Source organism: Drosophila teissieri, chromosome 3L (assembly GCF_016746235.2).
Source record: "Drosophila teissieri strain GT53w chromosome 3L, Prin_Dtei_1.1, whole genome shotgun sequence".
NCBI classification, from domain to species: domain Eukaryota; kingdom Metazoa; phylum Arthropoda; class Insecta; order Diptera; family Drosophilidae; genus Drosophila; species Drosophila teissieri.
Window position 1 is genome coordinate 1,417,525 of NC_053031.1, and position 19,562 is coordinate 1,437,086.

A 19,562-nucleotide genomic window follows, 5' to 3' on the forward strand; every position below is an offset into this window, starting at 1 on the left:
GTATCTGTATCTTTTCTCGGGTCTAGGCTGCAGTTGGCTGGCCAACAGTGATGCCCCTGTTTAACGGCTAGCTCCCAAGATAATGTTTTTCTTATAAGATTGCTGTCTGTTTTACCTGGACACTCCTTCGTAGATCTGGCGTACTCTTGAAGACCACAGCTAAGTGGCCAGCACTATTAGCCAGGCTTGTTTGTGGTCCGGGTGTCGCCGGCGATTCGATGCGTTTCCTTTGGCCAGCGGCCCAAGCTGAGATAATTACATGTTAATTCGTTAGCTCCTTTCCTTAAGACCTAAGACCTAAGACCAAAGGTCCGATGGACAAGGCAATCGAGTTAAAGGCGGCTCTTTTCGAATCGGATCGCATCGCATCGAATCGAATCGAATGGGATCGAATGGATAATTAAGCAGTTGCCAACAATGTGTGCGGCATTTAATTGCCGATCGAGTTCGGGGCTTAAGGACACCTCTCAGTTCCAGTTCCGATAAGTAGCCCCGCCATGAGTCAGAAGTCAAAAGTCAGCGGTCTGGAGTAAGAAGTATGGAGTATGGAGTATGGAATGGGCAGACGAGGCCCTTGTGGTTAGGTAAATCACCTAGTCGGTGGAGCCGTATTAATAACTTTAATTAAAAACGGCTGGGCTGCCAGTTGAGAGAGATCTTCGAAAGTGTGGGAACCAAATTATTCAAATCGCCATAACTCCTCGGCTCCTCGGGACTCCTTTTTGAAGCACCTCGGCTCGGAGGTGAGCTCTCTCATATGCATATTTATTGCATTTTTTCTCGACGCGCCGGCAACGCCCCCAAAAAATACTCACAATGGAATTTCAATTCCATTCGCCATTCGCCATTCGCCACTCGCCGACTTGGCACAGGATCGCTGGTATTTGGTATTGGGATCTGAGAATGCATTCGTTTTCCTTGGCCAGCGATTCGCGGGAATAATTAAAATTTATATATGTTTGGGTTCGCTGCGGTTGGGTTTTCTTTGTTTTGGCCAGGCTTCTTCTAATGCGTTCGCCCTTTCGCATTTGGCTCGTCTGGCCGGCAATCACAAATCCATTTCACTTTCATAACTCACTGGATCCAGGCAATTTACATGGGCTCCCCATTCCCCGGATCACATTTTAAAATGTTTCGCCTCAGCAAGTCACGTTGTGGAAGTTAACACGAATGCGTAACATTTAAATGGTTGTCAATTCGCAGACTGCCAACTCTTTTCGCAGTTCTACACCGAAAGAACTAAGCTTGCATCATAAAAAAGCACGAATTTTTAAGGTTTCCAGCTTTTCTTATAGTAAAGAATCTAAACAAAGCTAAAAGCTATATCAATATAATTAGCTTTAAATCTTCTTGAATAGAATCTTCTTGTATAGAAAGTGAAAATGTCACAGAACTTTTTCCAAGTGCCTTATTCACTTTTCCCTTTCACACTGGCACTCTCGCGTAATTGAGACAACGTGCGTGAGGTGGGCGGAGAATGGGTGAGCCAACAATGACACCGGCATCATCCATCCGAGGATCGAGCACTGGAGCGCCTGGCACGTCCGCAAAGTGGCGTTTCCACTGTCCACTATTCGGCAGCCAGCGCTCCACCCACTCCACTTTACTACAGTACACTCCACTCCACTCCACATCCTCGTCGCGGATGCGGAACGCATTTGAAATGAGCCCGGCCAGCAGTGGGTTCGCCAGGATGATGAGCAGGAGGAGCGGAGCTGGCGTCGGAAAACAACAGCGGAGAAATGAATATTCGAAATTGCAGTGATATATCATCGATGGAATCATCGCGCTGGCCGCTCGGCTGCCTCCACTACATTCACTCCCCCAACGGTGAATGGCGAATGGTGAATCGAGGAACGTTACGCAAATTTTCTGGCAGATTGTCATGTTTCTGATGGTTTGGTAAAATGATTGATTACTTTGTTCCTGTTCCTGCTTCAACGGGCTGCCAATGGCAAATGGCAATGGCAAAAAGGCAAAACGGCGAAGAGGCGGAGAGGCGAAGGGGAAGCGCGGGCAGTCTGATGAAAGTGCCAAATCGGAAATGCAAAAGTGGGCAGGTGGATGGGGGGGTAGAAACTCCGGATTGATTGAAAAGGGTTTTTCCATAGTTGCCCGATCGAGGCCATCAATTCCCAGCGACGTTTTGATGCTGGCAATTTGTATTGTATTCCATAAATTCAATATGAGTGTGATAATTGAACAAGCAATCTGAAACATTGTTCCTTGAAATGAAACTCAAAATGTATAAACAGAAACTAAAGCTCTACGAATCTATTAACATCCAAGCCATCTGAGCACATTTGCTTATGAGTTGTTGAATGCAAGAAATTATTGTTTTGGCAGTTAATTTTCCTATTCCTACAGAACACATTTTGGCCAAATTATATGTTCATATCACATAGAGGCAATGCCGTTTGACAAGCTCCGTCCAATGCCGGTGGATAAGATCCTGAGCTTCCGGAGGAATCCCGATCTGCTGCAGCAACAGCGCCAGCAAACCGATGAAATGGAGGACATACCGAAGTTTCTGCCAACCCGACTCCTCATGGACGACGATGCCAGTCGCAGGAAGGAGGATAGCGATGACATGGAGGATGCTATTAGGCTGCCTCCTCCACGCAGATCTCCAGTCTCGATGCGGAATCTCCAGCGGGAGCTGTACTCGCCCCACCAATGCATGAATGCCCTCAAAGTCATACTGGGTGTGCTAACCATTTGCCTGCTGTTCACCACTATTCCACTATATCGCCGTCAAACTAAGCAAGAGAAGGATAATCTTAGGATGATCCTTTTGTGGAATGAGCCCAGCCACGTGGATGCACCTGCGCACTTGGAGTGTGGCTGCCTGGTCACCACCAGCAGGAGTTACAATGACAGAGCATTTGATGCAGTGGTGGTCAGTGCTGACCATCCCTACTCCTTGGATGGCTTGACTGGAATCAAGCACACTCCCAAGTTCTATGTAGTGTATGCCGCCAAGAAGCCAATGAGATCGCCGCAGAATCCATTGACTGGGTTCACGTTGCCCCCCTTTAATTTAACCATGACCTATCGCCTGGATTCGCAGCTAATCTGGACGGATTACTACTTCTCCCATACGAATCTGGCCAGGAGGCTCAAGTGGTTCCGTGCGCCCAGCAAGAGTTTCGCAGATGACATGCCAGCCTCCACGAATCTCCGTCTGGATAGCGAACTAATGAAAAAGTCGCGACTTGCTGTGTACTTGATCTACGAGGTGAATGAGGATACCCTTCCCGAGAGCCTCTATTTGGAGGAGCTGCGCAAGTACGCGGAACTCGACGCCCATGACAACTGTCTAGGCATCGATGAGTAAGTTGGCCAAAGGGTTTATCCCCAAATTATGATTCTTATTTCTCGCGCCCTTTAGTTGCAGTCACTCCCCCTTCATGCTGATCTTCGAGCCGACCGCCTGTCCGGACTACGTGCCACCGCAAATGTCCCTGGCCATGGACAAACTCTTGGTGCCCGTCCTGATCGGAGGCGGAAATCTGACAAATCTGGTGCCAAGCCACTCGTACATCAGCAGCAAGGACTTCGCCAGCCCCAAGGACTTGATCTCCCACCTCAAGCACCTTGCCAAGAGTCCGGAGGAGTACAGGCGCTACTTCTGGTGGCACTCCATCTACAAGATGCGCCACGCCTCGCAACCCTACTGCGCCCTCTGCTCCCTTGTGCAACAGGAGAGCCGCCAGAGGTCCTACAACAGCCCGGGGTTCATCAACTGGTGGACCGAATACCAGTGCCCCAATCGATCCACCACCTTCCTCTGAGTCCCTGAGCGCTGCCCAATTATAATTACCAACGATCGCAAATTGCCCTCGTTCGGTGTGGTTCCGTTTAGTTGCGTTGAGAGTTTGTTCTTTCATCATCTTGGGGCTTTTTCGGCGGGCTCTTGCTGCTTTAATTCCGCGGAATTTCGGCGGCACTTCATTGACCTCGCCGACAGCTCCGGAATGAAGGGAGCTTAATAGGTTATACACTATCGAAGAGTTGGGGTTGCTTAGAACTGATGTTTGGTATGCAACGTTTTGGAAAATTATCTACAAAATGAGCACCAGTCACAATTTGCAGAAGCAAGGCAAAATGTTGTATTTCATCTTATACTTAAACTTTTTTTTATGTTAAGAGCACCCAACATTCAAATTTACTTCCCAAGAATGCCGACATAATTCGCCTCAAAATGTTTGGTTATTTTAGTAAGTCGCTCGAAGGATGTCAGGATGCCTGGAGTGCCAACCCGTGCCGAGCGGCCTGTTGAAATATCCATCAGCTAATGCCGCCATATGGGAGACCCAGCACTTGGAGGGCAGATGGAGCTCCGCTGGAGGAGGCGGTGGAGGGAATTGCCTGGCAGCTATTGCCGCTCAAGAGGAGCCTTGTGCCTGGGAACTGGGAAAAAGCAGAGACAGCCGTCACCGGCGATGGGCATAGATAAAGCAAATAGAGCAAACTTGTCCCACATTGTGGGCCATTCCAGATGAGAAGCTGCACATGGAGTGGGAACCTGCGTCGGGCAGCCCTGGCCCTGGCCCTCGATGATGGGACTCTGAACGCGACCGAGTGGGCGACGAGACAAGACAGGGCGGTCCAGAAGTGTGGGATAAGTTGGGAGGAGGAGTGGAGGAGTGGAGTAGTGGAGTAGTGGGTCCAGGTGAGGTGCCAACGCCAAGCGAGCACACAATGCACGAAAAGCAAACAGAATTGTCATGGGAAATATTTCACAGCGCTGCGAGTGAAGTGCCCGAGATGCTCCCCATTTGCCCCGCCAACTGACAACTCCCCTCTTCACGTTCGTGCCGCAGCTCGGAATGTCTTTCAAAACGGTATCACACACACAAAACACTTTTCCTCTTGCCACACACAACCATATTTAAAAGTTAAATGCTTCACTAAACAATAAGCCAGAGCACAGAGCAGCCAACTGGCCGAGAGATGCCAATGGCAGTGCACTGGGCAAAAAGTATTGCAGTTCCTTAAATTCCCTTAAATCCTTACCTTTGAATATAGAAAACAAACAGCATTTAATTGCTTATTATTTGTGGTTTCTCGCTGTGCACAATTCGAACTGGGTGCCTGGGACATGGTAAAATTGAAGTTGAAGGCGAGGCGATAATGAAACCAAAGTCAAGCACATCGAGCCAGTCCAGCCTTTGGGCCCTTTTGGGTTGACAGGTTGTCCCTTGTTGCTTCCCTGCCCCAATCTCGCCCCTCGCCCCTCCCCCTCCCCTGGACACAACAACCATTTCGGTTCTGGGAAGTTCTCATCATCCCGCTCCCGCTCACTGCACTGCGTGTTTGCCCATCCTGTTATCAACTATTACAATATTTTTGTTTAATTGACAAACAGGTTTATCATTAACATTTTTCTCACTGCTCTCGGACTGCGCGGACTCCAAAATGCTCGGATGCGTTGGCGGCGGCCTTCTCCAGATTTATTTTGGAGTTTCAGGTGGAGTTTCAGGCGGCGCTTCAGTTGACGCTCCAGCTCTTTTCCCACACTGATTTCGGATTTTGGATTTCGGATTTCTGGACACCGTGAAGCGGCGGAGCAAACTCAACCACAATGGGATGATGTGAGAAGTGTACTAACTGATCAATAAATACTCGCATGGAGTTGAGGTGGAGAATGCTGTGCTACGCTGGGAAAATGCACACATTTGTCAACCAGATTGTAGATTACATTTTAATGTCCGTCTCAGTGGCATATCTAGCAAATAAGTAGGTTTACCTCTTGCAGCGCTGTAAAATTAGCGTCATAGCTGCACTTTTAATCGCACATCAAGTTTTAACAACTCAATCTCGACAAAGTGTCGCCAAAAATGCAGCGGATGGAAGGCTTTACGGTTTCGGCTCCATATCTTCATTCCCACTTTGATATCTAAATACTTTGAGGGCCTCCTCTGCAGCCTCGTAAACCGCTAAGTGCTAGCAAAGTTTTTGGGATTAAAGAGCTTCTGGCCGCTTCCACTGCCGTGTGGATTGTTTGCTTTTGGCGCTGCCGTGGAAATGCATTTTCCCTTGGACCCCCGCTTTCCCAGCTCCCAACTCCCGGCTCCCAGCTCCGTGTGCCCGTTTTCTCACCTGAGGCAAACTCAGTCTGCAGCTGCTGCTGCTGTCGATGCTCGTTTTAATTTGTTTGTTTACATTTTCGGCTGCCCCACCTGCAGCAGCCGCGGTGAAGTTTGTTCCCATCCCGCGGCTGGGCGAAATGTTTGGAAATAGAGGTCCATGGGGATTGGAACTGGGCGCTGGGCGTTGGGCATTGGTGATTTGGGGGATGAGGGACGGGGATCGGGAGGAGTAGGCTGCACCACTGGGAGCAGGGCGTGTGTTTTGGTGTTAACAACTCGACACTTCATTAATTGAAGTTGAAAAAGTGCAGCTATAAAAAGACCATTAAGCTTCAGGCCCGCAAGAATGGAGCAGATCGATACCGCACATGCACCTAGAAAAATTCTCTGAACTTCTAATGGTTGTCTAGCTTAAATGGTAAAGTGTTTCTTTCCTTAAACTAAAACGGATCAGGGATTATTTTCCGAGTGTAAATGATGCGAACTATCAAAGTGAACTTCGAGTGGCTGCAGTGCCCATTGAATGCAGGGGTGTAACAAATTTAAAGACGATGGCGGGCAACTTTCCCAGTCTCAGTTCGCATTAGACGCAAATTTGATGGCTATTGAAAAGTTCAATGGTTTCTTGCGTCTCTTGAACTGCCTCCAAGTTCCATCCAAATGCCGAAAAGTGGCACTCAATTGAGTGTGAGAGCTTTGTTTACCACACACAAACCGAAGCGATCCAACAAATTTGGATTTGGGAATGGGGAGACACATCCAATCTGGGCTAATAGAGAAACTCAATGTGAGCATATCATAATTAGGAATTTGGCAAGACGGCATTATCTACAGATTTTCCAATATTTCCAAACACTTAATGGCCATCTCTTAATGGCAGCGTTCTTGGGCAAGAACCGATCGTGGATCCATCCACAGATCTCTCTCCCCCAAGCGATTTGATCGTCACACATAAATAGTTCACGAGCCATCCGAAGGCAGTGGACATAAAAATAAATCCATATGCAAATGTGACTCCAGTGGAACATGCCACATGCCACAGCGACAGGCAGATGCGAAGACAAGCGGAGAGACAGGCGGGAATTCGAGGGTGATGTCTAGGCCTAGCCAAAAATAGGGATTACCCTCGCTATCGGGTTAGTTCGACTAGAGAAAATCTTAAACATAAACGCCGTCTTTCATAATTGAGTAATCATAGTAGGTTGCTCTTTTGCAACTACCATATATAATGAAGAATATGATAAAGTAACTAAAGTGACATCTACTGTCAATATTCGTGTATACCCCTTTACCTACGCATACCCTCTCCAAATAGTTCAATCCCGCCAGTCAAGGACTCCCTCCATTGCAGGCCCATCCCAGAATCCCTGGCGCAGAGGCGTCTGCAGCTTGGTGCCCGTCTCTGCGACTTTGAATCTTACAAAATGTGACAAGTTGCGGAATTATTTTTCGCAGAAGATGTTCTTTCTGCCCGTTTCAGCTCGGCTTGGTTCAGTTCGGTTCTGTTCTGCGTGCAGATGAGCTGCGATTGATAAGCGGCAAGGAGCGTGAACAGACCCGAATCCGCGGATCCGCACCACCCGTTTTTGTGTGGTGGCTCTGCTCCGGCGCGAGATGCAAGTGCTTAGATAAGGGCAGCGATTTATGTGGAAGCTCCTGGGAGCTGCTGGGTGGAGCAGCCGGTGGAGCAGCGATGACAACAGTAGCTTCATCCCATCGAATGCCACGTTCTCCATTCTCCTCCAGTGGCCGTCCTCCTCCAGTGGCGAATAAGCCAAGGTGCCAGCAATTTAGAGGCGATTACAACCGGCAATGGCATTTTAAGTGGCCATTGTCAACTGGCGATCTGTGGGCGCGTGATAAGCGCCGGCTCCCGTGTGGGCGATCGATTCCCCAGGTGTGGGAGTGGGTGGCCCAGCGGCATGGTGGTAGTTACAACCAGAGGTGACAAAACACGTTCTGTACTTCCAGACTTGGGTCTAGTGGCTGGCTATTAAAGATCTTGGAGATCTTTAAGGTTAAAAATACACTCTAACATACGATTTCTGTTCACTTTTCATCACTCAATAATTTATATAGCAAAAGTTTTAACGGACAAATAACTCCGAAACTAGTCGCTGCACTTCAGACACTTCGGACCAGGAGGCAAGATCGTTCTCGGCACATGCGACGGGTTCCTCTTCTGGGCCACCTCCTCGGCCCACAGCTTGTTGAGGTAATCCTCCAGCTTGGCCACAACATCCTCCTCTTTGTCCCCGCCATCGGAGCAGGTGGCAAAGTCGCTGCCCGAAGAGCCAGAGGAGGAGGTGCTATGGCAAACATTCGAGGACTCGCTGCAGGAGTCGTGCTTGCAGTCGATGGGACAATGATGATTGTCCCAGTCCTCCGGAGGTTCCATGGCCTCATCATAGCTAGTTTCTTGCTCCTCTTCGCCAAGCGGCCGGGAAACGGGTTGGGATACGGCCACTGGTTCCTGCAGACGATACCACTTCACCTTGTAGGAGTCCTGGCCACATTCGCCGAACTGCTCGCCGGTCAACTGATCGATGTTGCACTCGCAGATGAGGAAGGGAGAATTGCACTGCTGGCACCTGGGCAGATTGACCTCATGGTTGATGATCGGCCGCGGTGGCTTCTTCATCTTGACCTCCTTATCCATTTGCGGAACCTGCAAGCCACAGAGGATGCAGGGTTCTGGCAGATCTGCACCCTCCGACAGCTTGATCTTCATCATCTGCTTCTGGCCGGCCTTGGGATGTCCGGGAACCTCCTGCTTGGAGCAGCCCTTGCAGGGACAGCCGGGCACCAGGAGCGGGTCCGATCTGGTAGTCATCCGCTGATAGAGCGATGAGTAAACCAGACTGATCTGCCTCTCGTAGTGTTTGTGGGCCCAGAAGAAGGCCGCCTTGTAGTTGTCGAAGATCCTGGAGGTCTTGTGTGCGGCATGCATCCAGGCAGCACGTTGGGTGTGCACCGTCATGGCGTCCACTATGGGATTGCTGATGGTCACCAGGGGCTTGCCGTGGTAGAAGGCCTTGAAGGCGCGCTTGATGATGGCATAGGTGAGCATCGCCTCCACCGGCTCCATTTCGCACTTCAGTCGCAGAGCCTGCAGCAAGTCCTCCCGATTCAAGCGACTGCCAGGCGCGGGATTTGGTGGACAGCTGGTGCGCAGGCGTTCGTGGTAAACGAAGGCCCTCTTGATTATCGACCTGGCGGCACAGGACTTTGTGGTGCTGATGCCGCAGATCAGCATAATCTGCGCCAGACTCTTGGCAATGTCCTCCACATTGTCGTCAAACAGCTGGTAGGGATCCAGCTTCCTCCTGCAGTTGCAGCAGCACCGCTGGACTCCTCCGGGAGGAACTCCCGCCTCCTCCTGCAGTTTCCTGGCCCTCTCATAATTGTCCATTGCAATTTTGCTTTAGAAGAAGTAAGGAGTCAGAAAACGCACCACTCTAAATTTCACTATTGACAGAACACAAAAAAGGTAAAGTATCTTACATAGGTTTCTGATGGAGAATGTTGTCTCAGGCTACTTTATCCTGCATTGCACAATGCGAATGCTTCAGCTATTCCTACAAAAGAAAGTTAATAAATAAGTTGTAACTAAAACTAAGGCCAAGCGGAATGTAACCTATCTTGCAGCCATAAACATACCAATTTGTGAGCAAACTTGACACAATTTTATTTGAAAATTCTCAAACTTCGATAAAGAATACTGTTCCCAGTTAGATTGGGACTAATGGCATGAGTAGGTTTAGCATAATAGAACAATAATCGGTTTGTCCCAATATTTTCCCTAGCCTTTTAATTTGGTTATCTGACCCACCGTGGCCCATCTAGGATTACACAGACCCCACACAAGAATGCATTATTATCTGGTCTCGGTTCCGATCGTAGCTGCAATTATGCTAAATAGATTGGGGCCGGCCGGAGCGACTGACCATCGAAATAAATAAGCGAACCGAACACGACAGCCAAACGATGGCTGTTGTGTCAGACCTAAATTGTTCAAATAAATTAAGTTGTAGCTTTCGAATGGATCGGGGACTGCAGACTGCGGATTGGGGTTTGGTGATTGGGGATTGGGGATCGGGGTCTTTGGTGTGGGGATTGGGGCAAGCAAATACGGGAACGTAAACGTTCAGAGGCCGCCGCCGCCGCCGCAGCCGCCTGTTGCATTGTCATTTGATAAATTATGATATTTGATCAATTGTTCCGCTGCGGTGGCTGGAAGTGCTGCCGCTGCCTCGGATATACATATGGATGTGTAGAAGTACGTGGAGGAGATGAAGACGTCTCCGCATCCGTGCCCGCATCAAGTCTACCGAGTGAACTTTTCTTGCGTTTACATTGTAATGGCATCTGGCGGGGCAAACACACAAACACCCAGTCAGCCAGTCAGTCAGTCAGATAGTCCCATATCCATTCATCTGCATAATAGAATTTCCAGGGGTATGGGCATTGGGGATTTAGGGGATTTAGGGGGGTGAGGCTGCCTCTTTATTGTGGCTAATAGGCCTCTTGGCCGCTTTGTTGTTGTGCCGCCTCGCCTCAGCCGCCTTCGTTTGCATTCGCCTTGGTCACCATCACCATCACCTCTCCAACTCCGTGTCCATGCCCATCTGCACCATCAACATCTCAGTCTGCCATTGGCATTTCTATGTGGATTAATGAATGACAGCAGCACCAAGATGACGCTGTAGCCAGAGATGGCACACTGGGAGAAATCGAAAGCTTTCTATTCTATTCTTCTACAAATGGCAAAGTCCCATCCTTAAGTTAAGAACTCGATTTTAGGTGTAATAACCACGGAGTTTGTACTTTGACACTTCTGTTTATGAGTGTCGTACTTGAATCTCCGACATTGCCACACATTTCTTGCTGTGCCACAAAGTAGACATGTGTTTACCTTCCATATAGGCACACACATCCATTGTCGGGAGCAGTCAACAGGCCCCTAATTATGTGTAAAGGTGTTGTATGTGCTCCTCGCTCCTCTCTCCACGCTCCTCCCTCCAAGATCCCGCCCCATCCCACTCTTGGCATCCATCTCGCGGAGCTACAAGGGTTAATTAGTAAGGTATACAGGAGTGTCGGCGTTACAAACGGACATTTGAAGTCGTCGTCGTAGATGTTTGGCCAGTGGAAAAGCTTCTGGTTCTGTTCTGATTGTAACTTATTGATTTGTATTAGGACAAGACAGCTGCTTCCTCGTTACACTCAGAAACAGCACAGAAACTCTCTAATGTTTGACCATTTGCACTTTTATGGCCCTCGACGAATCGAAATTGAATGCCCCGGGCAATGTAAAGACAATATTGAAGCGGATGGTAGAGGGTAGCAAGGGAATGGGAATGGGAATGGGAATGCGCCAACTCATCATAAAACGACAAAATACAATAAAAATAAATTTAACACAACATTCGCTTTGGGCATCCGCAAGTGCCGCATCCTGGTGAGTACCATCCTTTGTGCAAGGACCCCAAACAATCAAGGGACAGCCAAAATATTTTCAATAATAAATCTATTTGATGGCCCACGGGCCGGAGTTTTTACGATCGACGCGATGACAGCAGGCGCAGTCATTAAAAATCTCACCGAAAGTTATGTCTCTTCGCATGATTAATTGTTGAGGATGTGTCGGATCGCTCCACCGGGAAAATGTATCTACGAGTTTATGGATTATTTGTATATCGATGGCATGGTAATTAATTTCCATTCACTTTCCCTCTCTCTCTCTCTCTCTCTCTACCTCTGCCAAGAAGTGCGCATCTGGGCTCCCCAGGAGCCGCACTTGACCCCTGACCATCTGTGGTCAGTGTCAGTCGCCGGAATGTCAACTAATTTGTCCAGTTTGTGGTCCGTGTCAGGTGTTGTAAATATCGCATTTAATTGAACTGTCCGGGTGTCAAGTCAAGTGTCTAGGAAATGCCAGAAGACCTGCATATTTCGTAAGCCTAATGGAGTGGAGAGGTCGATTTCCCGCTCAAATGGAGCAGCAGAGGAAGTTTTGGTTGCCATCTTCCAGGATGTTTTTATAAATAATAATCTTTAATTATAATACCCTTAATCAGGAAGTTCTATGAGATAACTATGATTTACGTATATTAAGTTCTACAATAGAAGACGAGGTATACAGATTTCGGCTACAACATCTGTCGCAGCCTGGAATCCTCCGCTTTGCCAGTGTATAAATCAACACGCCAAGAGCAGTTCAACAACACGCTTGTAATTGCTTAATTAGATTGCCACTAAAATTATAATTTGAGTAAAGGAGGAAGGCCCGCAAAGCTGGGCGCAGATTGCAGGCCGGGATTCGAGGAGAAAATGAGCAGCTGGTGCGTAAATCAGATTTGCTGACAGGGCACGACTAATTTTAACCCTGCCACTTGAGGCAGCAGTCCCTGGGTCCTGGCCCTTGGCCTACGTACGTCTTGGAGTGCAGTCTAAATTCGAAATTCGTTATCCTTTTGGAGTGGCTGCGCGTGCGCGGCGAACGCGTGCTAATGGGGCCAAAGAGGAGCAGCCATCAGGATCAGGGATCAGGGATCAGGATTCGGGGATTAGAGCTACAATCAGCGCAACTCCGTGGCCGTTAATTTATGCGTGTCCTGCGCGAGTTCAGCTGCACCTTGGAACCTATGTCCTTTCAGGGATTTGTGTGTGTGTCAAAGGACATATGTTAGGGACGGCGACGTGCCGACACATGACTTTGTTGACACACCAGCAGCACGGAAAATATTTTTAAGACCTGGGATTACAACTAAGTATATTACTGAGGATTATCTTATGTGGCACTTTTACATTACAAATGGTATAGTTCTTCATTTAAAACGTGCACTAAACGCGCAAATGTGCGACTTTAACTGCGCATGCTTTTACAAATGTCCATCGCTTAGATGCACATTTTTTCTCGGTGTAAGAAACGCAAGCGGTGGCCGCTGCGGGGCGGGGTAGGAGTCCTAAGGGCAACATCTAAATGGTATTTATTGGTTTGCCAAGCCGGCGACGGCTGTCGAGCGCATCCTGTGTTACCGAGCGCGGCAAGGATTGAGTTACGCGATGGCGACACATTTGTAAACAGGCGGCCTGATTTACACACACGGTGCCTGCCACGAGCAGGACATGCAGAGGATGTGGGACATCCAGAGGAAGTGGGACGTGGAACATGGGACTACCGTGGCAGAAGTCGTCGCCAGGAGCGGCGCTCCTTATTTGCCAAGACATTAGGCAGCAGCAGCAACAATAACAAAAACAGAAACAGAAACCAGCAGCCACCAGCCACCAGGCAGGGGAATAAATGAGCAAGGACAACACCGCGTGTTTGCTGTCAGGCGAGGAGTCGAGTCGCGGAGTCGAGGGATCACCTCGAACTCAAGATCCTCTGATTGACAATCGACAAATTTCGTTTGGCATTTATCAATGGAACCGCGAGGATCGCAAAGGACTTCGAGTGCGGACCTCCTGTCGCGATGATGAATCGGGGAATTTGTGTTTTTACACGCAACCTGACGGGGCCAACACGGATTTGGTTAAGTTAATATTGTTAATGTTGTTGTACTCCAGACTATTAGAAGGACATTTTTCAAACAAAGTAGAGGGGGTAAAGGTTTCATGATAAATGGAACTTTTACGAGTTAAAACAAGGAAGAGGTTGCATATGCTATATATGGGAAAGGTAAGGTTCCTAAGTTTTTTGCCTTTAACAGGACCTTCTTCCTGAGCACTATGCATGTTTTAAGCCCTTTTAGGCCGTAATAGCGTTAAAAGTGCGGTGTGGTCACACTCTGTTCGCCAAAATTCAAATTCGCAGCCGAAAAAAGGCCGAAACAAGCAATAAATTCATGTTAATAACAGTTGCAACAGCAAGCGACCCCTCCCCCAAAGAATTTTCGATGCCCAACGGCAACTGGCCATAAATATCGGCCAAATGGGTTGACAGTTGGCAGGAGGAGTTAACGAAATAAGAACGCAGAAAAAGAGCAGAAACCCTTCTGTCCTGCCGAAATGTAAACTCCCGAAATAGTACAGAAATGTGATACGAATCAAGTGCCACGTGTCGCCCTAAAACTCCTTATTTGCGAACAGTTCTGCATTTTTTCGACGGCCACAACTGTTCCTCAAGATCCGAAACTCAAACCGAACGACAGATGCGCGTGTCTGAAATTGTGTTACACTTTCGCCCGAGGAGCGGGGTTTGCCTTTGCGTTTATCAGGTCCCAAAAATCGTGCTAGGGGAGATCTCGGCGCAAGGGGTTCCTGTGGAGGCGTGTGTCGAGGGGGCGGGCGCAGATCTCGTTAAACCGCAACCGAGGGCGATCGGATCTGGCCGTCAGGACATCTGTGATGAGGTTCCGTTGGCGATCTGGCGGATCTGGGATCTGGGGCCAGAGAGATCGGGGGGCAGGACCGTGAAATGCAATTGCCATGGCCTAGCGGTTCTCGCAGTCCGTTACGCGAAATTGATGGGCCAGGTTGCTGTGCTGCGTTCGCAGCTACCTGTCCGGTGCACTGAGAGAAATTCTAAGCCCTCACAGTACTAGGTAACCATAATAGAAGTTTCTTCTTTAACATTACTCATCCAGTTCAAATAAAACATCAAAACTTGTATAGCTCAATATCTTTTAAACTTTATTTGACTATATTTTCAATGTGTATTGCTTATCCTTATAGATTTCTCCCAGCGCAGCGCGAGAAACATCCAAAGTGTGCCTTCCTCGAGGAGATGTTCCAATTAAGATCAGTATGACCAGATGTTGCTCCCCAGCGACTCCGCCACCGTGTGCTTGATGGCCAGGAATGTTTCGGCGAGCATCTTCCACAGCTGGGCGAAGTGGAACCTGCAAAGTACTGCATTGCTGGATGGGAGTTTGTAGGTTTCCAGACCCGAAATCGGATACTCGGCGACCACTTGGCATGTGCCAAGGAAATGGACAAGCGGCCGGCACTTGAAAACCAAAACCAGAAGTGACCCAATATCCACTTGAATTTCACTGCGTTTAGTTTCGTTTCCCAAAATTTTTAGCGCCCACCTTGAGGACCGGGCATTCGATTCCCCCTGCCCTCCATCTCCATTTCGGGGTGTCAAAGGCCGTGTTAGCTCGTGCAGCCTTTGACATGAGAACACGGAGAGCCCGGAGAAGCCGGGGCACCAGGAGAACCCACAAGGTTGCGAGTCAATTTGTCAGCGAGCGGGCATTGAAATTGAAAATTGCCGAACAGCCTTCACCTCGAATTGAATGGGACTAGGGACTTTGGAAATTCGATACCACAGCTGCCGAATGAATGCAGCCTGCAGATACAAGATACTGTTCGTTATTACGCAACCTTTTGTGGCCATTTGAGGGAAAGGTGGCACTGCAGCGAGGAAAAGCTTTGCCAAATGCTGCCGGCGAAACTGAGATGGGTTTTCCTATTGCACACAAACACATTCGGAAAACGGCAAGGAGGATGAACACGCAATTGCAAAGGTATGTGAGCTCGGAGAGCTAAACTCCATCGACACCAATAAAGTAACACACTTCAAATCTCCAAAAAACTGTTTAAACGACTAGCAAGGAGTTGCGCATGTAAACATTATATAGATACATATAACATCGGGGAAGTTGTCTTCTTTAAGTTGCCTGAGAAGAACACTTTGTTTTTCGAGGACTCAGGGCGGTTCGATAATCCTTCAAATATTTCATATCCTTGCTATTGCATGTAGGCATTACCAGCTGCTCAAAGTGCTGGAAATACGTTAATATGCCAACTTTGTCCTGAACCAAAAGCAGCGGTACAAACACCTTGAGGACACGCAAGAAAGGTAACTTTTTTGAGGTCACGGCATGTTGTTTCTGTGTCGCTTCGAAGACGAACATAATGCCCGATCTGTGGAACACAATCATACACTCGCGATGCTCCATGGGATTGGAAATGAGTATTTTGGCCAAACGATTGGCCAGCTCCATTAGCTCGGAGAACTCTGCTGACTTTAAAGGCAGTCGTCCAGCTGCATTGCCATCAGTGAATATCTTCACGTAAAGTAGCAAGCATGTGTGCAATAAGGTCATGGCGAAGTGGACGGGATTCACTTGTAGTGCGAGTTCCAAGGAGCATCTCATAACGTCGCCAAAGGGAGCGTGGTACTGCAAATGGTAGTTAAGTTCAGTGAGATTCCTTTTAAAGTGTCTTTCTACTTGCCGACCTTTACGTAATACCTATAGAACTTTGAGGCTCTCATGGCGGGCATAACTCCCAAGCACACCAGTTTTAAGTAACTAGTAAGGATGGATCGAATCCTCTGCAGCTGATCAAAGTTGGATTCCTTCATGAGATCCGCAGGACTTAGCTCGAGGAAGTTTTCCATGAGGAAGCCCTCCAGGATGTCAACCTCATTTCCAGACGGTACGTGCGCAACTGAACGTATCGAGGGATTCGCACTTCCACAGAGGTTTCCATTTAACACAAACAGATCGCATGTATATGAAAAGCACTGGAAGTAAACCCAAATTAGTGATGATAATACACCCACTCAGTGGACTTACAGAATATGCCAGTGGTTCGGTTCTACCACTGCCAACCAGAGAGAATGTCACATAGAGGAAGTCTTCTAGGTTCTGATTCAGGGCAGCGCAATACTCCTCCATGCCTTCGTTATCAAAAGTTTCCTTCAAGTTTTCCATGTCCCAGCCTAAGCAGCAAAAGCTGGCCTTCAGGTATAGCGACAATGCCTCCGGCGGAGGATTAGCTCCATGTGGCATCCTGCGGTCACTAACTAATCTTTTCAGGCTGAAGAGAAGCAGCTCGGTCAACTGCCATTCAGTAAGATCGAAATGCCCGCTCAGGACGGTTAGCAATCTCAGAGTGTCCAACACTCGATTGGACCTATTTTGCGGAGATTCCGCCGAGCTCGGGTCTGGCATCCTTTGACAGGCCAGGTTGTAGTTGGTCACCGCGCTGTTGAGGAAATGCTTCGTATGCGAGTTTGGGATCATGCGGTTCAGAAACGCCAGAGTTTGCACTCCGATTTGAAGCAAAGTGGTGCTTGTCTGATCGAACAGTATGATGTCGAACTGCTCAAGCAATTCCGTAAGCTGCCCCATCCTATTCCCCACACGGTAGTACTCAAGGCAGAAGTACATCGGAAGTTCCAGGAGTCTTTCTATGTCCTCTGAACGGCTTGCGTACTGTCGCAGGAGTTCGGGCAGAACGGGTGCCAGTAACTTAGTAGCCCTCTCCTGGGCGCCCTTCATCGGCTCCCTTTTCAGATCCTTGGTATATCTGCCTGGTGGTATCTCCCCAGTGGTGGCTTGCTTGACTCCTGCTAGGAGGATGGCAATCAGTGAGGAGCAATAAATCTCGCTTAGTTGGTGGCATCTGGGATTCTCCATTAGCACCGCTATCATGGGCTCCCAGTCCAGAACCATTTCGCAGTTGTCGAACAAGGAATCCACAAAATGGTCGGCCTGTTCGTGTTCACTCTCAACGAAAAACTGCAGAAGAGGTTGTATTCTTTGGGAAAAGGATTCTCCTTCCAAGCCGTTTCTGCGCAGAATGAAGAGATCGGCGGCCGCTTGAGCCAATCCACGATTTGCGGCCATTATCAGTTGCTCCAGAAGCTGGCCAACGCCGTCACATAGAAAATCTGGGGTAACTCTATAGAAATCGGTGAGGAGACGCAAGGATTTTTCAGCTATTTCATCCTCCTTGTCCACGCAAAGTTCGAGTAAGATCTCGCGAAATTCAGTGGCCAATGCCACGCACTGCGGAAGGAGGTCATCCTTGCGGCACAGTACTGAAATATTATCTAAGCTGCACTGCCTCGCTTCCCCTGAGCTATTATTCAAGGATTCGTAGAAAATACGGAGGCTGGGTGGCTGAATATGGCAATGCGGATATCTGGCGAACCACTGGCCAAGTTCGGAAAGACAGAGGAGCCGTATCAGGTTAACAATGTCCTGGCGACGAACTTCAAACATGCTGTTGAACATCACCATCCACACTGTCTTCGCCATTTCATCGTCTGAGGATTTCAGATCGCTAAGTATGGTCATTATTTTCAGACCTAGAATGTTTCAAAATTGTTTTATTTGTTAAGTTTAAATATTAAAATCTTCTTACCTATCATGGTGCCGGTGTGGCGAAAAGTACGAGTACTAGACTCCGAGCAGACCAACACAAAGTTCGTCATCTCGGTTAGAAATGTGTTGTATAGGTCCATAGGAATTTCATTGGCGACCATCAGCAGCGCTTTCAAAAATGTGCCCACCTTATGTTCAAAGACGTCGGCCGGCTTCCTAATCAGGGGATATATGCAGGTCTGAAAGTGGGCCAGGTGAAAATGGTATCCTTAAAAGTGGATTTACCCCACTTACATTGGGAAAATGCAATGAGCTGTTGGAGATGATGTCACTGTAGCTGAATGGCATTGAAGTATCCTCTGGAATCTGGTAGTGACTTCCACTGGCCTCCACCACAAACTGCAACAGAGAAACCAAGGCTGCTGTGGGGCTCTCCAAGTAAAAAGCCACCCAGCGTTTGGCCAAACTCTGGATAGGGAATAGTATTATTCGGATATTTGAAGGGCTTACGAAGTTACTTACCAAATGCAATTGCTTTTTGGAGAGGACCATTTGCAGCAACGTCTTATTCATAACTTGCTCCTTGGCAGCATCACCGACTTGCTCTTCATCAACGACTTGCTCATCATCACCGACTTGCTTATCAAATTGGGCATTGCTAAATTTTTCATTTCAATGACTTGCAGCTAAAAATCGACTTTCGACTTACCTAGACTGTTCCTGTGTCTCAAAATCCATCTGATCAGCAGCTGGTGAGTCACTATCATCGATTTCAATAGTTATATAACTCATTTTCACGCACTTAAGGGGTTTGACAAATTAAAAAAGTAAAAATATACCAATGAACACTTCAAAAAGTTCACGTGACTTAAGTTGCGGAAATTGGGAACTTGGTGCTGCCAACTTTGCAAATCCAAAACTTTGACAGAAATCGAACCACGAACCAATGAACCACTAACTAGAAACGAACTTTGCAAAAATTGAGGTTATCTTCAGGGCTGCAACCAAAAATTTAATTTTTGGCATTGTCCTCAAGCAGAAACACAAATAAATTAATGTTAAGACTAAACAGGATGTCAACAACTGATTTTGCTGTCAGGAGAATTTTCCAGTAAACTCGAAATAATTTGTACAACCCAAGAAAAAACTTGTTAAATTTCTAGCCTGCTTGCAGTTTTCCCACATCCACCGCAAAATAATGAAATCCGGAGCAAATAAGCCGCCGAGATTCCCATACTTGGATCGAGATCAGGTCAGGTAGCCGATCTGTGAGGGCATAAAACAATTAGCCAGGCCCACAGAACGATACACAAACACTGAGCAAATTGGGCAGCCACTTGCTCGACCTCAAAGCGAAAGCGCCGCCAATTGAAACGGACTAACAAGGACCTCATAATCA

At 48.0% G+C, this 19,562-nt stretch overlaps 3 protein-coding genes across 3 annotated transcripts; 1 reads left to right on the forward strand and 2 right to left on the reverse strand.

Annotated features, from left to right (window-relative positions):
* The first annotated feature begins 2,248 nt into the window (after positions 1-2,248).
* On the forward strand, positions 2,249-3,864 carry LOC122616836 (alpha-(1,3)-fucosyltransferase C). Its single transcript, XM_043792409.1, has 2 exons — positions 2,249-3,333; positions 3,392-3,864. Exons 1-2 carry the CDS (start codon positions 2,411-2,413, stop codon positions 3,792-3,794), a joined length of 1,326 nt encoding a protein of 441 aa, XP_043648344.1. The 5' UTR covers positions 2,249-2,410; the 3' UTR covers positions 3,795-3,864.
* A 4,279-nt stretch (positions 3,865-8,143) lies between these two features.
* On the reverse strand, positions 8,144-9,665 carry LOC122617258. Its single transcript, XM_043793024.1, has 2 exons — positions 9,600-9,665; positions 8,144-9,517 (listed from the first exon to the last, which is right to left on the reverse strand). Exon 2 carries the CDS (start codon positions 9,505-9,507, stop codon positions 8,206-8,208), a length of 1,302 nt encoding a protein of 433 aa, XP_043648959.1. The 5' UTR covers positions 9,508-9,517; positions 9,600-9,665; the 3' UTR covers positions 8,144-8,205.
* Positions 9,666-15,639: 5,974 nt separating this feature from the next.
* LOC122617192 (cohesin subunit SA-2) lies at positions 15,640-19,030 on the reverse strand. The gene is made up of 7 exons (XM_043792927.1): positions 18,873-19,030; positions 18,686-18,821; positions 18,458-18,631; positions 18,204-18,402; positions 16,628-18,147; positions 16,288-16,575; positions 15,640-16,228 (listed from the first exon to the last, which is right to left on the reverse strand). Exons 1-7 carry the CDS (start codon positions 18,953-18,955, stop codon positions 15,716-15,718), a joined length of 2,913 nt encoding a protein of 970 aa, XP_043648862.1. The 5' UTR covers positions 18,956-19,030; the 3' UTR covers positions 15,640-15,715.
* Positions 19,031-19,562: the final 532 nt, after the last annotated feature.

Excerpts from the sequence above, each read along its gene's own strand:
- LOC122616836 (XM_043792409.1), top strand. The coding sequence starts at position 2,411 with ATGCCGTTTGACAAGCTCCGTCCAATGCCGGTGGATAAGATCCTGAGC. Across the intron at positions 3,334-3,391 it reads AACTGTCTAGGCATCGATGA|TTGCAGTCACTCCCCCTTCA; the intron begins GTAAGTTGGCCA and ends CGCGCCCTTTAG.
- LOC122617258 (XM_043793024.1), bottom strand. The coding sequence starts at position 9,507 with ATGGACAATTATGAGAGGGCCAGGAAACTGCAGGAGGAGGCGGGAGTT.
- LOC122617192 (XM_043792927.1), bottom strand. The coding sequence starts at position 18,955 with ATGAGTTATATAACTATTGAAATCGATGATAGTGACTCACCAGCTGCT. Across the intron at positions 18,148-18,203 it reads CCACACCGGCACCATGATAG|GTCTGAAAATAATGACCATA; the intron begins GTAAGAAGATTT and ends GAAACATTCTAG. Across the intron at positions 16,576-16,627 it reads CCGAACCACTGGCATATTCT|TGCTTTTCATATACATGCGA; the intron begins GTAAGTCCACTG and ends GTTTACTTCCAG.